The sequence below is a fragment of the Hippoglossus hippoglossus genome, chromosome 3 (assembly GCF_009819705.1).
Source record: "Hippoglossus hippoglossus isolate fHipHip1 chromosome 3, fHipHip1.pri, whole genome shotgun sequence".
NCBI classification, from domain to species: Eukaryota; Metazoa; Chordata; class Actinopteri; order Pleuronectiformes; family Pleuronectidae; genus Hippoglossus; species Hippoglossus hippoglossus.
Genome location: NC_047153.1, coordinates 4,427,677 through 4,450,406, shown reverse-complemented (window position 1 = coordinate 4,450,406; position 22,730 = coordinate 4,427,677). Strand labels below are relative to the sequence as shown.

General features: G+C 40.6%; 1 protein-coding gene and 1 long non-coding RNA gene across 4 annotated transcripts; one reads left to right on the top strand and one right to left on the bottom strand.

The window, feature by feature from the left end:
- Window positions 1-979: 979 nt before the first annotated feature.
- On the top strand, window positions 980-1,263 carry LOC117759180. Its single transcript, XR_004613443.1, has 2 exons — window positions 980-1,101; window positions 1,142-1,263. It is a non-coding gene; the product is annotated as an uncharacterized LOC117759180 (long non-coding RNA).
- Window positions 1,070-5,392, bottom strand: slc35c1 (solute carrier family 35 member C1). Of its 3 annotated transcripts, none has more exons than XM_034581137.1 (3): window positions 5,296-5,392; window positions 3,757-4,268; window positions 1,070-1,970 (listed from the first exon to the last, which is right to left on the bottom strand). In XM_034581137.1, the coding sequence occupies exons 2-3, from the start codon at window positions 4,259-4,261 to the stop codon at window positions 1,390-1,392; spliced, it is 1,086 nt and encodes a 361-aa protein (XP_034437028.1). In that variant the 5' UTR covers window positions 4,262-4,268; window positions 5,296-5,392; the 3' UTR covers window positions 1,070-1,389. The 3 variants fall into 3 exon arrangements, with proteins under 3 accessions (XP_034437028.1, XP_034437027.1, XP_034437026.1); XM_034581136.1 differs by lacking the exon at window positions 5,296-5,392 and having other exon boundaries at window positions 1,070-1,328; window positions 1,370-1,970; window positions 3,757-4,370; XM_034581135.1 differs by lacking the exon at window positions 5,296-5,392 and having other exon boundaries at window positions 3,757-4,370.
- Window positions 5,393-22,730: the final 17,338 nt, after the last annotated feature.

The window sequence follows — 22,730 nt, the reverse complement described above, 5'->3', positions numbered from 1 at the left end:
ACCAAGTTCAGGGGGAACGGGAAAAACCATTGACTCTATATGAAGATGGACGACATGACTGCTCCCTAAAAGTGAAGCCAAAGCCTCTTGATCGTCCCCTGGTGGCTGGCGGCAGTATATAGGTCTTAATTTTTTTCCTGAAAGATGGTTTCTGTAGTTTGAGGTAGTTCTTCTCCCGCTGATGTATTCAGGTGTTTACTTTCACACTAAGAATATATTTAATTACTTATTTGATGGTATAAAAACAAAGGGTGAGATGTTAAGTGTCTTTCAGCTCCTTGCTTTTGTTTTACAACTTGCAGCTTTGCTCTTTTGGTTCAGTCTCAGTTTGACGAGATGGCTGCTCAGGATATTTAACCACGTAAGAAATCATTTTTACAACAGGTGTTTACAACATAACATATAATATAAAATGTTCCTGCACACAAGATAAAACTGTGACACACTGAAAACGTGCTGGCAATAATTAACTAAGGGACTTTTTCACAACCACATATACAGAAACACGAGTGGGTTCTTTTTGATTCTTGAAACCTTTGAATCAAAGTCTTGGACTCAACACTGATCGTGAGAAAGATGGAAGCCTGGGAGATTATGTGTCCCAATTCTGACAGTTACAAAACTTTCATTTATGTCACGAGGCCAAACTCGCTGTTGAAATGAGCTCCTGACATCAGAGACCAGTGTTTTTCAGCTCGTGTAATTACCCCTGGTGCCCTGAGCTATTTTCAACCCTCCATGTTGCCCGGAGGAATATTCCATTTGGAGACTCATTGATAATAACCAAACAACGTAAATGCACAGTGGGGACTCCCACTGAGACACAGATACTAAGATCTGCAGCAGCAGCTACATGAACTTTGCAAACCTTTGTTAAAAAACAAGCAATTAAACATTGGCTTTATTCATATTTGCGATAACTAATAGATTTATAGCCCAAGGCTCAAATCATTGACATGATTGTTTCATTATTTTTCATAATTAACTGCAATTTGCATGTTCAACATCCCTTCTATTAAAAATATAACAATCAGAATTAAATAGCTATTTTAAACGTGATACCAAGTAAATGTTTTCTCCCCTCCCGCTGAATAAAAAAACGTCATATATTTTCCTTCACTCGTAGCTTACACCATTAAAGACACATTATAATTTTTCTCTATTAAAAAAGAATTTAAAAGAGGCCTCAAATGAATATGAAGCTTTAATTTAATAATATGTACAAATTCCTTTACACCTTGAGTTAAGGTGCATACAAAAAAATAAGACCCACAAACCCCACTCTGATTCCACGAAGGAAAAGTATCACATCATATCACATTATTACTGTGTCATCAGTTCACATCATTTCACCACACGGACAAATGCTACACGTTTCTCAGCCGGTGGTCAAACTCCAACGCCGTCTTTCTCCTCTGGAAGCAGTTTTTCTTTGGTTGAGTCCTGAGGCTCTTTACGGGGGCTGCCCTTCATTTCTCGACTTTTCACGATGGTGTAGGCCGACGAGCCGCTGAGAACCATCATGTTACTGGTCCACCACAGCAGGCTTTTGGTCGACGAGTAATACACCACTGCGATGACAGTCTGCGCACAGGCTTTCGCTGTCCCCGAGACGTTGTGTGTGAGCGGGCTGGTGAACTTGATCTGGAGACCCGTGACGTAGCCGATGCCGAAACCGAACACTCCTCCGAAGATCATCATGCCCCAGAAGCCCATGTCAGTGATACGGTTGAAGCTGTAGAGACGACCGAACTCTCCGAAGACGAGCATGAGCGGCAGGAAGAGGAGGCAGGCGTTGATGTTGTTGTAGTAGGACAGTTTCCAGATGTTACCGTCCACTGCTGGCATCACCTTCTTGGTGTAGATGGCATTGAGGCTAACACAGGCGCTGGCAATGACCCCGAAGAAAATCCCCGACCAGGAGAGGGACCCTGCTACACCTTCCTGGTCCACACCGAGCCAGAATCCACCTGAGAAGACAGAGCACACAGGATATCAGTCACATCAATACACAATAAAGCTTTTTCACAACTGGAGCCATACAAATTATTAACTCTAAATTGGATTAATGGATATTTTCAGGCACAAATTGAATTATTGATCAAACTAGAGCTGCAACAATTCTTTGTTTCCCCTTTTTAAAGAACAATAATAATGTTTTTTTGTGCTGAATATGAATCTTTTCTTTCAACCCCTGGAATTCTTGTCCAGGTGTGTAGCAGTATGACGATGACAAGTTTCCTCTCAGGTACAAGGAAGTTTACTTTTCCTGAAGCTTAAGTTTGTGTCGTATCCTGCAAATGCAAACGTTTCCCGGATCTGCTTGACAGGAGACTTGTGTAGGTTTACAGATCAGCACTAATCTTCTGCCACATTTCCAAACATATACTTTCTGAAACAGCAACGTATCGGATGCCCTTTATGTTGTATTGACATTAAATGAATCATGAGTCAACAATGACTCAGCCTAACATCAAATATAACTTGAACAATGGTACGTATGTTTGACTGATATGACAATGCAAATATTAGCTGTTTAAAGAGTTAGAAACTTAAATGTAAATGTATCGACTTTATCCTGGTTAAACCACGACTTTATTCTGGTAAAACCACAACTTTATTCTGGTAAAACCACGACTTTATTCTAATAAAACCACAACCCTGTTCTGTTGTGGTGACTCCTGTGATGAATCTAACTGAAGAACACTAACAGTGGCAGGTTTTACGTTCCGTCCCTGACCTCGTTGAGGACATATCAGATACTCACATTAGCTTCAGGAACAGTATTACAGTATTTACACAGTATTATGAGTAATAAACAATAGAGCAGTGGTGCCAACCCGTCGATCTTGATCTACCGGTTGATCTCGCAGTCTTCACTGTCGATCTCCTTCAAAACAAGTCCTTTTATGTACTAAACTAAACACCAGGACACTACGGTACGAAGACGTGCATCTTCTGGTCTGTTGATAACAATCAAAGCCCCGTTAGAACAAATGAATGGTTTCAGAAAGTGAAACGCTGGAGTTGTAAATACGTTTGTGTCATAAACAGATAAACGTTGTGTTTCACAGAAGAATAAACAGAGAAAATGATATTTCATCTGAGTTTTAATGTTTATCTGTTGAAATTATGTCTCAAACATGCATTTTAAAATGTTAAAAGCACTTTCTGTATGCGTTTCAAATTAAAAGCAACGTTTCTTTCATTGTGAAATATTAGCAGGAGCGGAAGACACACGGCTTCATACTGTACAGAACTTGTATTTATTTGAGTACAAGGGACTATTTTCATACAAGGAAATATTCATATTTATGGCCATATTCAAGGCAAATCTTATGTAAAAACCTTGTGCTGCAGTAGCAGAACATATTGCTGAACTGAAGCTAAATATTGTGCACTGAACAGATGCTGTAAATATGAATTTGGTATTAATGTGAGTATTGTGCATTGAATAGATAAAGTTGCACAACCGCCTTTCTTTGTGTATATTAATGCTCGTACATTCAGCCTTTAACAGAAATTGCCAAAAAAACTTATAAGTATGAGCCTCCTAAGTGGGTTTCTTGGAAGACATCAGGGTGGTAGATCTCGGTTTACGTTTTGAATTAAAAAGTGATCCTGGGCTCGCAAAGGTTGGAGACCACTGAGTATAATGAGTAATAAACAATAGAGTATAATGAGTAATAAACAATAGAGTATAATGAGTAATAAACAATAGAGTATAATGAGTAATAAACAAGGGACGGCACGTACCCAGGATGATGCCGCAGCACATGACAGCTTGCAGGGACGTGGTCTGCTTCAGGATCACGTAGGACAGCATCACGTTGAACACCGTGGTGAGGGACCGACCCACCGTGTAGAAGGCCACCCCGACGTTCTTCAGGCACAGGTTGTTGAAGGTGATCATGCTGATGAAGACCACGGACAGGGGCAGCACCTCCCGGGACGTCTTCAGGTCGAACCGGACCGGGGGGAAGTCGATGAGCCACGGGCACAGCTTGGCCAGCAGCTGCATGAAGCCGCACAGCACCACGGACACCAGGCACTGGAAGAACGTGACGAACAGCGGCGCCTCCAGGTCCTTGTCGTCCAGCAGGTAGTTGTTGAGGAACACCATCGTGATGGAGATGAACCAGTAGAGCGCCACCACCGACGCGATCTTCAGCGACCGGTACAGGAAGGTCTCCTCCTGGCCGCCCGGCTCCGAGCCCCCGGAGCCCCACAGCGCCATCTTCAAGATATTGAACCGCTTCATGTGCGTCCTGTTCATGGCGACACGGAGCGGGAAGGTCCGGCCGGAGTTAGAGTAGCGGAGCATTTACATTTAGCTACGGAAGCTAAGTGCTAACTGCTAACAGGGAACTTCACGGACATGACTTCCGCCTGGGGCAACAACAACTAACACTTCCGGTCAGACCTCTTCAGAATAAAAGCGCCCCCCACTCCTCGCGTACTAATTCAAAACAACTGTATTTAATTCCAAGGCCCAAATATAGAGCATGTCAGGGTATGAAGTAAAACACAAGAAAGAAACAGCGATGACATCAGTGCAGTGTCCACAGGCTGTTTTTTTAAATATATAATAGGATAAATAAATGGTAATTTTACAACAATAAAGTCGTGATTAACCAAGAATAGTGATAAATACTTTTTTTAGGGGATAAGCAGCAAGGAGAACCCATGCTCGCAGATATCCACTGTATTCTTGTACAAGTACCACTGTATTCTTGTGCAAGTACAGCTTTATTCTTGTACAAGTACCACTGTATTTTAATATCAAAATAATTTAACAAAAGCAAAACAACAAGCATAATGATGAAAGAGTATGTGGAAGAAATTTATATACATTTTGGATTTAAATTTTACACTGCACCGAGCCACATTTTTACATTTTGTCTCACGACACACAACTTTTCACTGAACGAATGAATAAATGCTTTTATTTTGAAGGCAGGTGCCCCAACCAGAAATCTGGAGCGAGACAACTTCCGCATTTGAACTAACTCTTTATATTAATTTAAAGACACAGGCTCCTTAAAATAACTAATTTCACTCTATTTCATTTATGCGCTTTTCTTTAAAATAAATAATTCCAGCTTGTTAATATTGAAACTAGTTTACTCATCCATCCATTTCCTCTCTGCTCCATCTGAAGTTGCACTGTTGCATTTACCCTCTCATCCAATTACCAACCAGATGTATAACCTGCTGAAGTGAGTTAATCACGTTTTGATTTGTATTTTTCTTCATTGGATTTATTGCTGTGATATTTAGAAATTGTCTCCATACCTTCAGCTGTCCTGGATTATGTACGTGATGCCCAGCTTGAGGAAACTTCAACAAGGAAGTGTGCGTGTGTTCGTGCTGCTCCTCCCATGAGGAAACAGGACAGGTGCAGTTTGAACAACCAGACTTTCCTGTCAAACACGTCCTGCCACGTCAGGAGACAATACGTGGGATTTGAGGGAGGATTAAAATGAATTAAATAGAATCATCAACAGTGCTCAACTGATTTCCATGTGGGTTGATGTGTGCAAAGGCATTAGGGGAATTTAAATGTACCTGTATCTGTTTGATTTTAAATCTGAGCATCTCAGACTTCACCCTAAAGATAGGAAATCCTTATTGATTTTAAAATTCCACAGGCCACCAAGGAAAAGGAAATGAATGATGTCATCAGTCAGCAGATGATTGAACAGGAAAATCACTGAATGAAATAAGAGTCGAGCAGATGCAGGAGTCGTGACGTATCTTTGTGGTGTTTAAAAGCAATGTGCAAACAAAACAAATGAAGTCTAGTACTATTAATAGAATCAATTATTATAAAGACTTTTCTTCCAGTCGTCATTTATCTGATTCCCCGTCACTGACTTTAAAACATGTTTGTGTGTTGTGGAATGGAAAAGAATAGTTTGAGTCTCATGCTGTGTGTTGTACAGAGGCAGCAACAGGTATTTAAGCTCCTCTGATCCACTCCGCCTGTACTACTGCCGCAGGACAGGAGGTGGCAGAAAAACACCATAAATGTTTACTCTGTCTGTAGGAACTCAGGTGCACACACACACACACACACAACTAGACAACATGTACTTGCATAGTGATGATGACCTGTTTCTGTATCAAAGTTACATGAAGCAACACATAGTATAAAACAGTTTTTACATTTTAAACAGTTACTTGTGATGAGAGAAGCCTACAGTTATATTTGCAGTACTTTTTATTTGACGTACTCTGAGCACGCCCCAAGTTTACAATAGATATTAAGACACTTTTTTAATTTCTCTACAAGCTCTACAACACCTTATTTTCTTAATTCTATAGAAGTGGCTGCGAAATCATAAAAAACATTTTTCTATATCAGGTGCAGCTGCTGACTGCCTAAAACCCATTTCATGTAGGATTTAGTTGTATTGATTGCTTTTATACTGTCTGAATATCGAGTGTGTGCTCTGCGTTTCATTTGCACACATATGTATTTACGTGTAGTTGTTAGTTTAGTTTAGTTAGTTATTGTCCTGGAGGAGGAAATTCAGTTTCAGTGCAATAACCCCCGACAAGCCACGTCCTGTGAAACCACGTCCCAGCAGACAGTGCACCTCATCGTAATAATAAACAAGGATATCACAGTGACATACAGTAAAAGGGCAAAGCTGAGTTAGCGGTTGAATGTCTCATTAAGTGCTTCTACGGCTGCAGGTCTACCAGGTATTTGCAGACGAGGGCCCGGTTGCTTCTCATGTACCTGCGTCTTGACGGCATTACGGAGAAGTGGCAGTGGAGTGGGGGAGTGATGTCGGGTGTGGGAGGACGTATGTTGTCGGCAGCAGTGTGGGTTATGTGTTTGTTAGTCTGGTTTGTGACAGAGATCATGTTGAAGAAGCAGGTGGAGCAGTGAATCCAGCTGAATCCAGTCGGTGCTGTCACAGCAGAGCGTGCAACATTTATTTTTCATGCTGCTTTCTAAATATCTTGATAAGTGCGTCTCACTAAAATCTAGCGAGTGAGGTTTAACTTGCTCTTCACTTTCCGGTAGCAACACTGAAGATGCTGGAAATCTGCTGTGAGTGAACGTTGTGTGTTGGTGTCACACACAGTATCTTCTTCAACAATACATAGGTAGTCAGTTTGCTGGTGCATCAATCTTCCTACAGGAGCACAGGCAGCGTGTGTGCAGCCTGACTCAGCCTGTGCGTCCATCAGAGGGTGTCTGACCCTTCGTTGTTCCCCCCCTTTGCTCAGGCTTTTCAAGAAGAAACATGTCACGCTGCAGCTGAGTTTAGTATTCACATTACTGTCCTGCCCCCCCCGACCCCTGGCAGCTGAGGAGGGTTTATTAAGCAAGCACAAAAAGTGAGGGAAGATGCTGCAGGTGAATCATGAAGCATCTACAGTGTGTGTAAGCACAGGTCCGTCCAGCATGTCAGTGTGTAAAGTAAATAAGTAATAACTGTCAACTCCAAACTGAAAATTACGGAGCCCCTATAAAGTCCCGCCAAGTAATTTTCTTTTCTTGTGTGTGCAAGATAATGATTTGTTTGCATAAGATAACAAGATTAAAATATATATATATATATATATATCAGCTATTGGGACTTTAGTGGCTCCATATAATTTTTTTTTACATAATAGTTAAAGTGGATGAAATGCAACACAGTTCTTCATTCTAGATATCTTTATTTATTTTTGCCCCTTTTAAAGCACTGTACATGTCAATCATGAGATTCTTATAGAGAAACAAATGAAACTGAGAAAATTAGAGTGAAACCAAATTTAATGTGAACAGAGGAATAGACATTGTCTCTTGGTGGTGGCAGCTGATCGTGGATTTTGATTACAATGATATATCATATTTTACTATTACTGGCAATACCGCTATCACCACAATTGTCATTATTGCTCCCTTTATCTCTGTTGGACATTTTCTTTTGTATAAATACTTCAAACGCTGATACAGCTCTCCATTTACTGTGGGGAATATTTTCTTTTTCTCCCCCTGACAAAAGCTTTTGTTTAGTTTTTCCTCACTCTTTTCAACGGTTAAGGGCGAAGATGTGAGGATGTGAAAATGGGCTATACAAATATAATTTGATTGACAGCCACAGAACTGCCTAATGCTTCACTTTAACACTTTAAAACCTCCAGATTATTCTCATGTTGTGTGACTTGCGTTAACTTTGATGAGCCTTTGCAAATTGTATGTTATAAAAACCGTCTTAATGAATTCCAGCTTGAAGCTTCTGCCTCCTAAGAGACGATATTTCACATTCCGTCCAGATGGCACCTTTACAACAGGAAGTGATCTATGATTCCTCCAGTGATTGTTCCGAATAATTAACATTTAATGCGAAACACTAATCCTGCGTCTGATCTACGGGTTGAAGAGATCTTTTGTGCGATATATCACAGATTGTAATCACAGAAAGAAACGACACCTTCATGAAGACATCACCTTCTTTTGAAACATGACATAGATCAGTCAACCTGTTGTGATGCTGCCGCTCCGTCGGCTCAAATCAATCAGTGGAAAGTGCCACGGTCATTGAGCAGCGGGTGAAATATCACCACGAGTTCTCTGAATCCCCACATGTTCGCGTCAAGGGCAGAATTTACAGGCTTTTTTTCCTCCCGCAACCCTTCTGTTAAATGTCAAGGGCCTCGTTCAACAAACGTTTGTGAAAGACGGCCACTTGATAATCAAAATGACAAATGTGCTCATCTTAACAACCTCTTCATTGCTGTTTGCTCGAGTGTCACGGTAAGAGGCGCATCGGTTTATGTCCTTTTCAGAACTCTGTATGAGGCCAATGCAGCAGCTGAGGTACGGAGGACATGGCGAGCAACGCAAAAATAAACACACAAAAAAGACACGCAGCTTCTTGTTTCCTTCAAGTGGGCGAATAAAACATTCACTTCCTGTGGTGAAGCAAATCAACAACTTTGGTGAACTTTGACCCCCTGATATTTACCTGCATCCCTGTTTGTGTGACCGTGGCCCACGTACGGGCCAGCAATGGGCATTTGTACCATTTGGACTGTACCATCTTTTCAAGAAAGTGGTGCAGGGCCGTGGACGGTTGTTTAACAGGGACAAATATGCCAAGATCACACATATAAGAAGATGATTATCATAATTAAATCAGCTTGAATAAAACATAATCTGCTTTAGAGCAGTTTACCTCCTCGTCCGTCTTCAGTGTCCCACACCTGTTGTCGAGGACATTCTTCAGTATGACCAGGATCAACTCTATAAATCAACATTAAATAAAGCAACTGGGAAAAACCCACATTCTGTTATTTGTTAAAGTCGGATGATGAATGATTAATTGGTGAAAGAGCCGAGCGAATAGAAAAGTCAAGGAAGCAGCTTTATCCCAGGAGCCGTGGGTTATGTATTATTAATGACACCGCCATCATTAAATGAGGCCGTTGTGACTACAGTCTCAGTATCAGCACGGAGAACTGAATGCTACAGTCGAGCTGAACCGCCCAGCGAGTAGTGGGAGCTGATATCGGGCCGGTGAGGCTGTGACGTGACACAGTTCACGGGGCAGATTCATTTAAAACAACATATATCGTCCTCCATGTTTGACCAACGCTGGTTTACCTAGTGATGCTGCTTTTACCACTTTGATTTCTGTGCTTGTGACAATTTCTGTTTTTCTTACTGTGTCGAAACGAGACACAATAAGCTGGAGTGTTGAAGCGGGCTTGAAAAAAAGATAAAGGAAAAAAACAAATTGTAGAAATACACTAATGCGCCCTGGATTTATTTTTGCAATGAAAAGAAAACTCTACAAATCTTTCACTGATATTAAATTATAGAAGTACCTGAACAAACAGTTTTGGCTTTGAAGAGAGTTTAAAGGAGAGTCTGACTTGAAACGCACGAATCTCAATTACAATTTTTATGTTGTTTACCAACTTATTTTGCACTGAGTCATTGCAAAACTTTATTTTTTTTTACTTCCAAATCCCCGTAAGGAGAACAGATGAATTTTAAAAATCCAGAGATGCTGTTGTTCCCATTTCTGATCAAGTTATGAAATGATGAACAGCTTAAATTTCATCAACATTAGCAGTGAGTGAAAAACGGATTCTGGCCCCTTCACATTATTTCATCTGTATTGTTGAACCCTGCCGATGTTTTTACATTGATTTTAATTCACTGAAAAATAAAAAATAAAAGTACAATCAACTTAAATATCCAATTTATGTTGTGTGACTACTTGACAGAATAAAATAGTTTCCTTGTAAAATCTTTTATAGTCCTGTTTGATGACCTAAATGAGCTAATTAGCATTCAGGCTGTTATTTATTAGCGATAAAACACCTTTAGTTTTATTCAGAGGTGGCTCACATTATTTACCCAGACATCATATTGATTTAAAAACAGATAAACCACAACAACCTGAGTCGTTCTTCTTCTTTGGAGACTGTTGAGAAAGACAGGAACAAATTGTGCAATAGAGAAAATACTAAAAACCTGTTTTACCGTCCCACCGAAGCTTTTAGTGTTTGTTCCCATCGCACCACATATCACGGTTAGATTTTCTGCCTTTTCTCACAATATATCATCACATTCATTGTTCATCTGCGAGTCGAAAACCTCCCGAGTGCAGAGCTAATGGCAACAATCCCCCATGAGGGGACATTTCATCGGCCATCATGCCACATAAAACATCCCAACCTTGTAAAAGTTTTAGAGCCAAGAAAGGACGACATCCTCCCGAAGAACCAAGATCATAAAACATGAATGAGCCGTCCTCTCAGAATGAAATAGTACGATAGAGCTAATAAGAACCTCGTTAACTATTCAGTATATACGCTGGCCATCGTCCTCTTGGCTCGGCTACATGAAATACAGCTGCAGTGCGTAGTGTGTGCAGATGTTGTATTCGTCACTGTCAGACCGACATGTTTGGCAGAACGGGTGTGATGATGACTCATCCTTCTGTGAGTCGCACAAAAGGAGCAGCGCGATGACAATGCTGCTGTCGTTTTGTTTAGGAGACTCATCCGTTATCTTCTGTGACTCCCATTCATTCGTGGAGAGGGCAGGTGTCTATCCCAGCATGCAGTGGGGGAGGGCGATACACCTCCGATAGGTTAGCGGTCAAACAATATAACACTCAAACACATTATCAACTAAAGCAAAGTCACGGCTAAAAGAGAGAAAGTGAAGCAAATCCTGAGAGATTTTAATTTTCTTTTTGCTCATTTATTGGTCTGCCATTTTCTTTGAAGTTGGCGATATTGGTATAAACTCTGTACAACTCAAGCTAAAAGGTTATGTAAGTTAATAAACCATATAAATTACAAAAGTATGGAATAAAAGTATTATGAAAACCAAAAAATCTTTCTCACCATATTCTGCTAAATAAATACATAAAACACACGGATCCCAAAGATTTCTAGTTACAGAAACTTAAACAATGCACATTTTTTATTTGTTTTGTTGTTTTTGCTCCTCTCTGGTGCCACCGTGTGGTATCAACAAAGTTTTTCAACGAAACTTGATGATGTCGTTGCATAAAATGTGATGAGGTGAAAGACAGAAAAGATGAATCCTCTGACTATTGTGCTGGTGTGTAAACAGCCATTACCTTTGTGTACTTATTGATATTTTACATCTTGGGAACATCATGCTACAACACTGGCATGTGTTGTTTGTGATGTTGAACATGACTCACCAGGAAAAGAAGAAGAAAGGCCAACTCCTTTAATGAGAAGCAGTCAATCACACATAGACGTAGAACAACTGAGCAGTTATATCGTAGTTTCCTGAAACACTCATGATTCAAGCCTCATGATACCAGTGAAAAGCGAATACACACAAGTCGTTTCCGTTTGTTTTACACATTTCTGGTTGAGGTAATAATTTCTGGTGAATTAAGTTAAACTACTTTCGTCCCGGGGAACGGAACAAAGCGCGTAAAGTGCATAAGAGTGCTTTACAAAGGTCACGAGCCGAGCAGCTCACTGAGTGACTCACTGGTTACAACACCGCTAATGAAGCTAAAGTGGTTGTGTACTGCACGCTTGTGTTTCCACTCTCCTGCACTGCTGCCCACGGGCTTGGTTAATTATCTCCTTTGTTTGAAATTGGTCTCACACCAGCCTTGAATGTGTTGTTAGAGGGGTGAATGAGCCGTTTGTGCTTGATCGATAATAGGACTCTTGTGTTTCTCCCATTCAATCATTCCCCCTATTTTTGTCTTGCTTATTTTTTTTACTTTCCTGCTTCATTTTCCAAGTTTCTCTGAGCCCTCAGCTTTACACCCAAGAAGGAGGGTTACCCTGCACAAAGAAGTCACCTTATTTCAACACCTGTGATTTAATTATTAATATTTTCATCTATTTCTTCCATTAGGAACTGAAATGCGTCATCAGGCCTCTTCTCCTGTTTGTAGTGTGGAGTGAAGTGCCATGTTGGGAATGTGGTTTTCATGATACTGCTTCTAAACTGTTAAAATATCAGAGGAAGGTTTGTTAGTGTCGAAGGTTTCTCTTCTAACAAGGTCCGACCGTGGGGTTACCCAGGGTTCCATTGTTGGACCATTGTTGTCTCAGCCCAATTTCCCTTGAAATTCAAATTTCATTTCATTGATAAAGGATGTCTTAACTACTCACGTCACATTTGTTCACATTAAATACATGATTTAACATTTAAAATCAAACATCATAATAAAACACAATATTCTCACAACTAGAAGATTCCTGTGAGTTTATGTAAGCTGCCCGATCTGGTCCACTCCAACGCCCGAGAGACAAGGAAATGATCATCACAACAAAAATCTATCTGGATACGGAGACAGTTTCACTAACCGGGCAACGAGTAGAGATCCGAAAGAACTTCAAATATCTCGGGACTGTCCTGGATTACCAGCTGAGCTTCTCTGGGAATATACAGACAATTTATTAAAGAAATGCTCACAGCGCATCTACCTTCTAAGAAGCCTTGGTGTCAGCAGGAAGATTCTCTGCATTTGCCTTGTTGAGAATGTTCTAACAACCCATCCTCCTGCCTGGTATCGGTCATTTTAACTGTAAGAACAAAAGCAAAACGTTCAAACATTGTACTGATCTGTAGCAAGATAGTTGGCAGACAAGAAGAGACCTTTGAACCAACTTTTCACTGAGGGAACAGAGAACTCTCGTCCTCTCAGCAGCCAGTTTGAGCTCCTGAACTCTGGGAGACGCTACAGAGTTCCTCTGATGTTTTCAAAAAGCCTTTTCATCCCATGTGCCATCGACTTTCTTAACTCAACCTAGCGATCGCCGCATTTTAACCCTCAGTCTTTGTCCTACTTTTTTAAGGTTTTGACTGTTTTTAAAGTGTCTCAGCTCTGAGATTGTTCCACTCTCAACACCAAACTGCACTTTTAACTGTTGTAACTGCTTTTTCCACTAGTTGTACCTCAACCCACAGAAACTAATTTTGATGAGTTGACCTTTCACTTGTTCGTCTGATTTTAAGTTGTACTGGTGAGCCGAAGGCCGTTTTCCACCCTTGGTAGATGATAAAGTTATTTTTCTTTCATACCTTTTCCCAATGTGAGTGTGTATCGTATGTGTGTATGTGTCTCCAGGGTGTAGCAGAGATCCTTAAGTGCTGTGGTGATGCCCACAGACTCTACAGATCATCTGAATTGTTTGTGATAATCCTCATTGTACAGTTAACGAGAACCAGCAGCTATGATCTGAACACGATCAGGATATGAACGACGAAACCAGAAGCATATATGCAGCTTTTCTCTTCTGGTCCCTTGTGTTGAGAACTACATGTGGGAAAAAGTCTTTAAAACAAACACAGCCCCCCCAAAAAAACTGCTACTGTAAAACAAGTCAAATGTAGAACTGCACAAAGTAAATACCTTTTTAATTTCACTTGAGAGAAGTTTTAAATAAACTCTGGGATCAGCTTTGCCGAACAAAGCCTTTTTTTCTGCATGGACGAAGCCCAAACTCATTAAGGTTTAATGTGGAGGCCTCCAGCATCCGAGCAATTACAGCTGTTGGAACTTTATCAAAGAAAGTCGGTTATTTCTTAAAGTCCCAGCAAAACTCATTTTGAAGAAAAGAAAATTAAAATATTTAACGGATCTGTATCCACTCAGCATCAGCTCAAGAGTAACAGCAGGGGCATCGGCCTGCAGAATATGATTAAACCAGTGGAATTAATCAATAAATATCTTTATGGTAAGTAACAATGATTGAATTCTCAGAATAATAATTACTTTAATAAAGCAGGAGAGCATCTTGTACTTGATTTCACGTCTGCAGTCATCATCATTTTAAAAGCTGCTCAGTTGCAGTTTGGTCTGACTTGGTGAACTTTTGACTTTTCATTTCTTGCATCAGCCCCGTACCTCAAAATCAGTCACCAGGGGAAATAACTCATCAGAGGGAGAAGACAAATGATTAAATAAGTGGGACAGCTTAGGCGTGTGTGTGTGTGTGTGTGTGTGTGTGTGTGTGTGTGTGTGCTCACAGTCACAGTGTGAGTGTCTGTGTGTGTGTGTGTCACGGAGTGTGATGGGGTGGCGGGGGCGGACCAGGCGGGCGCGTAGAAAGAAGTTGTGTTCTCCGTTCTCTCGTGGCCACGCCGGCGTTTCTGCTGACACAGTGTGGAATAAATTCCCATCTAATTAGAGTGACTGAATTAATCAGGAAGCATTTAATTAGCTGAGTTTTCTCCTCAGTCAAGGGGAGGTTTTGATCTGAGCCACACGGTCGTTCCCTCTGATATGCGGCGGCTTTTAAATGTGAACCTTTGTTCAACGCGTCAATGAAAGTGAGCTTTATGGTGGCAGAGGGTGAATTGTGCAATGGACCCGGGTAGTGTGGGATAATTGTAATAGCATTACATAGGTCCTGTTGCACTGCTGGGAAAACGCACATGTGCTGATATGTGGAAAACTGGAATAACTTATCTGTCTCCTTGTGTATTAGATATATTTGACAGTCATTCGTGTAAACTGCAGTAGTTTCATCTATTTATTAGTTTCGTAACTTTCTGATTCACCTACAGGTTATATAATATGAAATTTAGAGTGGAAAAAATATCATCATCTGGGAACATCTGTATTTCTCAACCTCTCAAGCTGGAGAGCTGGTAAAAGCAGGTTGGTTGGAATATCAGAGGGGACGTTCAGAGTCCTCTCTTCTGATCGGCCATTATCCAAACACCCTGGACCATTTGGTACTGTTGCAGCATTCAGGTCCAATGTAAGGGTGCTGGAGCCAACTGGCACTGCCTCGTGCTCACCCCCCTCGGTTTTTAAATTCCCCAGCTCGTATGGTGCCAGTTTGTGTCAAGGTCATCCAGGGAAGCATACATGGCTGCACAATACGAGACCATCACAGACATCCTTGAGGTGTGTTACTGAGCAGCTGGGACAGCAGGGGTGGAACATGGTGAGTGGATTACCAGGAGAAGTACTTTAACTTTAACCTTTACTCACTTTTACTTAACAACTTACTTTAGCTTTTATATTTTTCAGCGCTCCAACGCCAGGGAGCCGATATTATCCTGTAAGTAATCAAGTTTTCAGTCCAAGAGTCACTCAGGAATCTTAAGAATTAAAGTCATAAAAGAAGAACTGAAAAGAATATGATTGAAAGCTGGAAAAATTGTCCAATAAAACACTAATAAGAGTCCGTAATGGAAATTGGATAAAATATAGCAACTGCAAAGTGGACTGTGGATCTGGGTGGGCCGTAGAGCGTAGAGATGAACGTGTCAAAAATGAATCCAAAATATTGCATATACAGGTGCCACCATCTTGCTTTCTTGACATCATTTGAAGCCACAGTCTGTGCAGCAGCGATCATGGTCGAGATCCTGAATCAGTCATAATCCTCAATGAAGACGTTTCACATCTTTTTATACCATCAAACATCTAAAACAAACAGATCCCCTTTTGGTTTGGCCCACGTCTCATCCACTAACATGGAGGAGGCAGGGTTTTTGCGATCAAGAGGTTTTGGTCCATCTTTATATAGACTCTGCGGTGGTGACAGATGTGTCATCACAAAGTTACAAATGTCCCAACGGCGTCCATGAATACATATAGCACATAAATAATCAAACAAGACATCTTTAAAGGCTATATATGTATAAAGAGTTCTTCAGATTGAACACATACGGATTTGAATATACTCACCAGTGTTCAGCTAAATAAACATAGAAGAGACAGATCTGTGGAATTCATCACTCTGTCCAGCAACAGTCTCTTAGCTTTGTGTGAATCATGCTGCAGGTTAATATTTACAGAAAAGTGTTTGTATCTCTTCATTTCCCTGCTCGGGATAGAATCGTTGGGTTAACTATGGATTTGATTGATGAGATGATCAAAAACAATCTGCCCTTCTGTCCTCAGCACATCGGCGACGAGTGGGACGAAGGAAATACAGATGGCAGACAGTGGGCGATTTACGAGTTTGCACTTAAGTGCTGTTGATGTCGATGCAGATGTTCGACGCAAGCTGCAGCAGCAGACGTGTGTGAAATATTTCTCTTGTAAGCACAACTTATCATTTTCAGAAGATGAATAATATTATGTGATGTCTCCGACACCACTGGTGCATATTCTAATGGAGCCTGTAAAGTTGGAGCGATGTAATGTTTCTTGATGTTTGTTTTCCACCCAAATCACATTAGACCATGTCTCCCTCAGCTGAGTTTGACTGACATCTAACCATCCTCCTCATGCTGTTCAGCTGCCAGTGGCTGCTTGCAGTTCAATGTAGTTCTTCTTCTTTCTTCACATCTCACAGGGACAATGCTGCAAACTACTGCATCAGGAAGGGAGGACATTTGATTGTCCTACAGGCTACAGCGGTCCAAGTATTCTGGTAGGCAGGACTTTTGAATCGGTTTGAATCCAGGTTCGGCCGGGGTCTTCCTGTGTGGAGTTTGCATGTTGTCCCAGTGTTTGGTGGGTTTTCTCTGGGTATTCCAGCCTCTCTCACAGATTGGGTTTAGATTAATTGGAGACTCTGGCCTTAGGATACCTAGTCTAGATGGATGACTTCCTGCAAAAAAATATTATTTTTATTATTGTTATAATTATATATATATATACTATAAAATTCATGTGTTGCGTTTCATCTGCGTTACCAATACACTCTCTGTTTTGTCCCTGTGGTTGGTGCCTCCGTATGAGACTGACTTGGCCTAAACAAAACAGCTTTGCATGGAGTTCAGAATAAGGATGCGAATTGTGTGCTCTGTGAATGACTCATAAAATTTGATAAGCAGTTTGCAGCGACATATGGAATCTCAGCAGGACGACACCGAAAATAAAAGCCCACAGGTAAAAACTAGACCATTGGATTCATATGGAAAACACTTCCCTGCTGCGTGGACAGATTTATATCCGACACTACGGGGGAAATGCGCTCGTCATAATCTGGTCATAATTTTTATATTGTTCTGATGTACGAGCAATGCATTTGAAGTTATACCTTCCAACGATTTCCCAGGATCGAGTGCGTCTGTTCTCGGGACAGAACATTTTCACAGCTGACCCCCTGACTTCAGTCGAGGGAGACAAAAGGTAAAACATTTCCCCTGCAGGGATAAATAATCTATCACGCTGCTAATATCGCTCTGGCATCCACGGATCACTTCAAAGTCGTAAACTGGTAATGTATGCATGTGCTGTTACCTGTTTGCACAACAAGCTGTGCGAGGAGAATTATCGCAGCCGCTCAGCTTGCAGGGCAAACATGGCCGTGTTTGTTTGTTATTGGGATCTGTCTGTTTGCTGTGGTGGGTTGTCACCTCCCAAGTTCACACATGTAAGTGGGTGACCCTTTTGCAAAGTTTCCAGAGCTGCGTGTGCTTCAAGGCCAAAACTGCTTCAGTTATTCAAGGTGACGACAAACACGTTTTGGATCTTGTGCTAAATTGAGTCTTGAGGGTGAGTGAATATTGAGTCTAGCACATGTCATTTACCAGATGATTACACGTCTACTGTATTTGGGAAGTTGATGATTACAGAGCCTGTTTTTATTTTAAATATTCAGAAGTGTACAGAAGTGATAGTATCTGTCTACAAATTCCAGATAACTCTGTCTGTCTGTGTGTGTTTGGAACACATCTCGAGAAATATTCATCTCAACGGCAGTCAAAATTGGGACAGTGTAGAAATATTTGCACGATAATAATTTGTTTCCGCGGTCAGAGGACTGCATTCCTTCTTTAGCCGGACATGCCACTGCTTTTTAAAAAGGCTAACAAAGCACAAACATCTCTCTTTGAGCTGCCGTGGCATCAGGGTCAGGATCACAAGATGGAGGCTGCCGTTTCCCCACATTACAATATGAGTCGCTGCATGTGGATACTGGGACCAGCTTTGATTTGTAACAGTATAGCGGAGTGTATAGTATAACAGGTTGGTATCCAAACACAGGCTGTGTCTTCAATGTGCCCTGGATGAATCAGAGATGCCACACAGCCGCCCGTCCCGGACAAAACGGCCTGTTAACTCTGCTCTTTGTTATCATGGATGAGCGCAGGGAGCCGGGGTGCTGGCTCAACTGAACTGCCAGCGAATCTCTTTTGTTGCCTCGTGAAATGTGACACTGATGACTGAGCCCGGAAAGCAATGTCGTCGTCTCGTCCTTTATTCCGTTCTTCACTACTTCGCCATTCAGGAAGTGTCACGGGAAAGGGACCGGTGGGCACATCTCCCATCTCGCCATTGTGTTACACTAAAGTCGGTGGATTCACAGTCGTCTGCGATGTGCACAGATGCAAGGAATCAAACGGGAAATGATGGATTTGCATTGAAGCGTGTGAAGCCTGACAAATGCCCTTCAAGCTTATAAATCAGTGCAGGTAGGACAAGTAGCTCGTCACATATTTATATGGAGAGTTTATTTTTATTTGCTGTTCTCTTTTATTGTTTAGAGGCCGGGCAAGTTTATTTGTCTAGAACATTTCAACAACATATGGTGAGAGATATATTATTGTGCTTTACAAACTGACAGCAGGATTTTGAAGTTGATTCTTTGTCAGACAGGGAGCAAGTGTAAATATCTTTAAAAGTGTGATGTGATCCACTTTCTAGGTGCTAAGTCCTTTTATGTGTGTTCTTGAGGTAGTAATGAGATGACTTTGTAATTGTGTTAATGTGGCTGTTAAAGTTAAGGTCAGAGTCTATGACTACAACAGGATTTCTGGCTTGGTGTGAGGTTTTTAACTTTACAGATTCAAGCCAAGCACTGACTTTTAAATCCTTCCTCACCGTCTCCAAAAAACACATACTTCAGTTTTATCTTTGTTTAGCTGTAGAACATTCTGACTCATCCAATCATTGATTTGTTCATTGCACTAAATCAATATTTGTACGGGATTATAGTCCCCTGGTGGTATAGTTATGTAAATGTATGTGTCATCTGCATAACTGTGGTGGTAACACATTTGGATATTTTCCATTTTCTGAGCAAGTGGAAGCATGTAGATGTTGAACAGAAGGGGCCCCAACATGGAGCCTTGAGGGATTCCACATGTTATTTGCTCAGATGTGTAATTACCAATAAACATAAAAATAATCCTAGGATTTAAACCAGTGATAGCGCTTTGCCAGAAAGTCCTACCCGGTTTTCCAGTGGGTCTAATAATATACTGAGATCCAGTAGAAATAAAAATCAATCCCTCATCTTGGTTCCTCACATCTAAGTGTTCCTTGTTTGTCTGTTAGTTTACGGAAAAATTAAAGAACCGATCGACACAAAACGTGAAAATGTTGGTGCAGCTCGAGATCCAGGAATATTTTCTTCAGTTTCTTTAACATATTGTGTTTTTCAACATATTTGTTGATGTCTTTGCATTTTTCAGATCCAATTAAAACAGCTTTTTATTTAGTTTTTAAAAATCAATTTACATGTGGTGTATTCACTTCTCTGAGCTCTTCTAGTTAACACTATATAACCACGTGTCACTCAAACCCAGGGGGGAGGTATTAAAGGTGCCATGTGGCCTCAGTATTGATCAGTATCAGCTCCTTGCAGCTGTCTTGTGGTATTTCTGTGTAATATATGAGGCAGTTTCTTTATTATCCTGTAAAGCTGTAGGTTGAAAATGCAAAGGACCCGTCCACGTCGGCTTTCTCAGGGAATCCTCTCGTACACTCGATGGGAAGAGCGACCGAGAGATCAATTCAGGGACTGTAACTTGACTAAGGAGCTTCTGTCTTGGACACACAAAAGAGAAATGGTGAGCAGCGATGTAATCAAACAAGGTCAGTGAAGGGCCATATATTACTGGAACAGAATGGACTCTTGTCACAGGTTTACTAATGGGCTCTTGACTGGGAATGGAGGGAGTGTGGGGGGGGGGGGCTCTGCACCGCAAGACTGATTTCATTGTAACCAGAGTCAGCAGCTCTGTGGACGTCAGTTTCCTCACATTGATCCTATTGAATTTTGTATTTCAGGAAAAGGGACTTTTCAGATTTTACTCACAACTCTGTGCGTAGTGTAGAATTATTACTTTAACAGTCTAATTAGAGAAAGTGTCAATTATCTCACGCTGTCTAATAAATGAGCAAGATTAAAAGTCGAAGATCATGTTAGAAAGATTGTTTCTGTCATTTTAGGTCGTTAATATCACACAGATGTTTGGCCAATAATATTTTGTTTCTGAAACGTTTGGTTCTAAGTAGTTATTTAATGGTATTAAAGAGTCCTTAAGCTCTTTGGCCGTGGAAAGTTTGAAAAGAAATTGCAAGATAAATTACACTATGATTTGAATTAATATAAAAAATGTACATATTCCGTGGTTAATATTAACATATTAATCAATTATTTACTCGATTCTACCAAGATTATGCTTTAAGCTTTAGAGGAGATTTGCTTAATGCAAAATCCAATACGTTTGTAATTTTAATGACTATTTCAATGACACTATCCTCCACTAAAGTAAGTGAGATAATTTGTTTCATGAAATAAATTAAAAAGTAGGAGAGATCTGTTGGAGAATAGGAGCCTTGTAAATGTAAAAAAAAGTACACCGGTACATCCAGCTCCACCGGGATACTGTAGCAACTTTATTATACTTTCCTCTGTCTTTGAAAGTCCAAAGTAATTAACACATGTCCCTTTTACGATTGTAGATCACTGGGTTCAGGATAAGAACAGATATTTTAGTAGATTTCCACAGACATTTTATGTTCTACACTCTTCACACTAAGTGGTTCTAACTATTTACAGAATAAAAAGCTCGCAGCGACTCAGTGATTTCATTAGCAGGATTGGTGATAAAATGAACCGTGATGGCTGCACTTTGTGATTTATAATCCCATGTGAAAAGGAGCCAGGATACTGTAGTAGGTTGTCAATAAGCGGCTGCGGGAAGCCGAGCTAGTTAAGTAGCTTGTGAAATCACGCTTGATATCACACTGCATGTGTCCTGGCATTGTATTATACATGCAGCACCCAAACGAGAAACACCCATACTAGGCATATTTCTATGACACAAACTTGGCAGCAGCTCCAGATGTGGCTCCGGCCCAATGCAGAGTTCTTGGAAAGGTTCCAGCCGAGCCAGAATCTATAATTTGCCAGCTGCAGCTGATCCACGGCCTACGAAATACAATGTTCATGAATTAAAAATTATCTGATCTGCTTTTTACATGCAGGGAAAACGACTTGAATCGACATCTAGAGGTCGGACGGAAGTAAATAGCTCCAAAACTTAGTTTTACCAGTTACCATCATAAAGTAGATGTTAAATTACAGTATAACATTTGGATGAAGAACACGAGGATGAGTAGACACTTAATTTCATCTTCATTTTCTTGGCTTATAAAGCAGTTTGAATATAACATCTATTTATAAGTGTCTATATGTTAATGTATAACAGCAATCGCTCACCTTCAATTAACTACACGCATGTAATCATTTTCCCTCCGTGATGTATGAATAATGAGGAGTTATATACCAACACTTCTTCCACTTTAACTTTTAAAAGACATTCAAAAAGTGAGTTTGGAGAGAAACCAAAGCTGTGAAGTTCAGCTGAGAAAAACCAGGTCACACAATGAGGTTCTGACCAGTGAAGCCAAAAATTAAAGCACATGGTGGAACAGTGTGGGAGCAGCTTATTTCATGGGCTAGCAGCAGACAGTTTCAGGACTTCCTGCCTACTGGGGAGCACAAGTGTGTGTGTGTGTGTGTGTGTGTGTGCGTGTGTGTGTGTGTGTGTGTGTGTGTGTGTGTGTGTTGTCTAAGTAGTACTGATGTGTTGTGTTTACACTGTCACATTTTAGGGACTCAAATTCTTGGTTGAAGGCATGTTTCAATGTATTAGGATAGGTGAGGTTGGGGTTAAGGTTAAGGTTAAGTTAGTTTAAGTTAGGTTAATGTAAGTTTAAGTCAGAATGGTTTCGGTTAGGTTAAGATCAAGTAATTTTAAGTTAGGAAAGGTTATGTTAAGGTTAGGATAAGTTAGGAGTGGTTAGGGTTAGATTCAGTTAGAATAGTTTAAGCTAGGATAGGTTAGGTTAAGTTAGGATAGGTAAGTACGGTTTAGGTTTAAAGATTTATCAGTTGTCTCAAGTGTTGGTTAGGTTAGGTTAAGGTCAGATTAGTTAAAGTTAGGATATATTAGGTTAAGTTAGGTAATGTTAAGGTCAGGTTAATTTAAGTTAGGATAGGTTAGGGTTACAGATTTATTAGATAGATGTCTCAAGTGTTGGTTAGGTTAGGTTAAG

Coding starts and splice junctions, on each gene's coding strand:
- slc35c1 (XM_034581135.1), bottom strand. CDS start 4,324: ATGCTCCGCTACTCTAACTCCGGCCGGACCTTCCCGCTCCGTGTCGCC. Junction 1,971..3,756: donor GTGCTGCGGCATCATCCTGG/GTACGTGCCGTC, acceptor CTGTCTTCTCAG/GTGGATTCTGGCTCGGTGTG.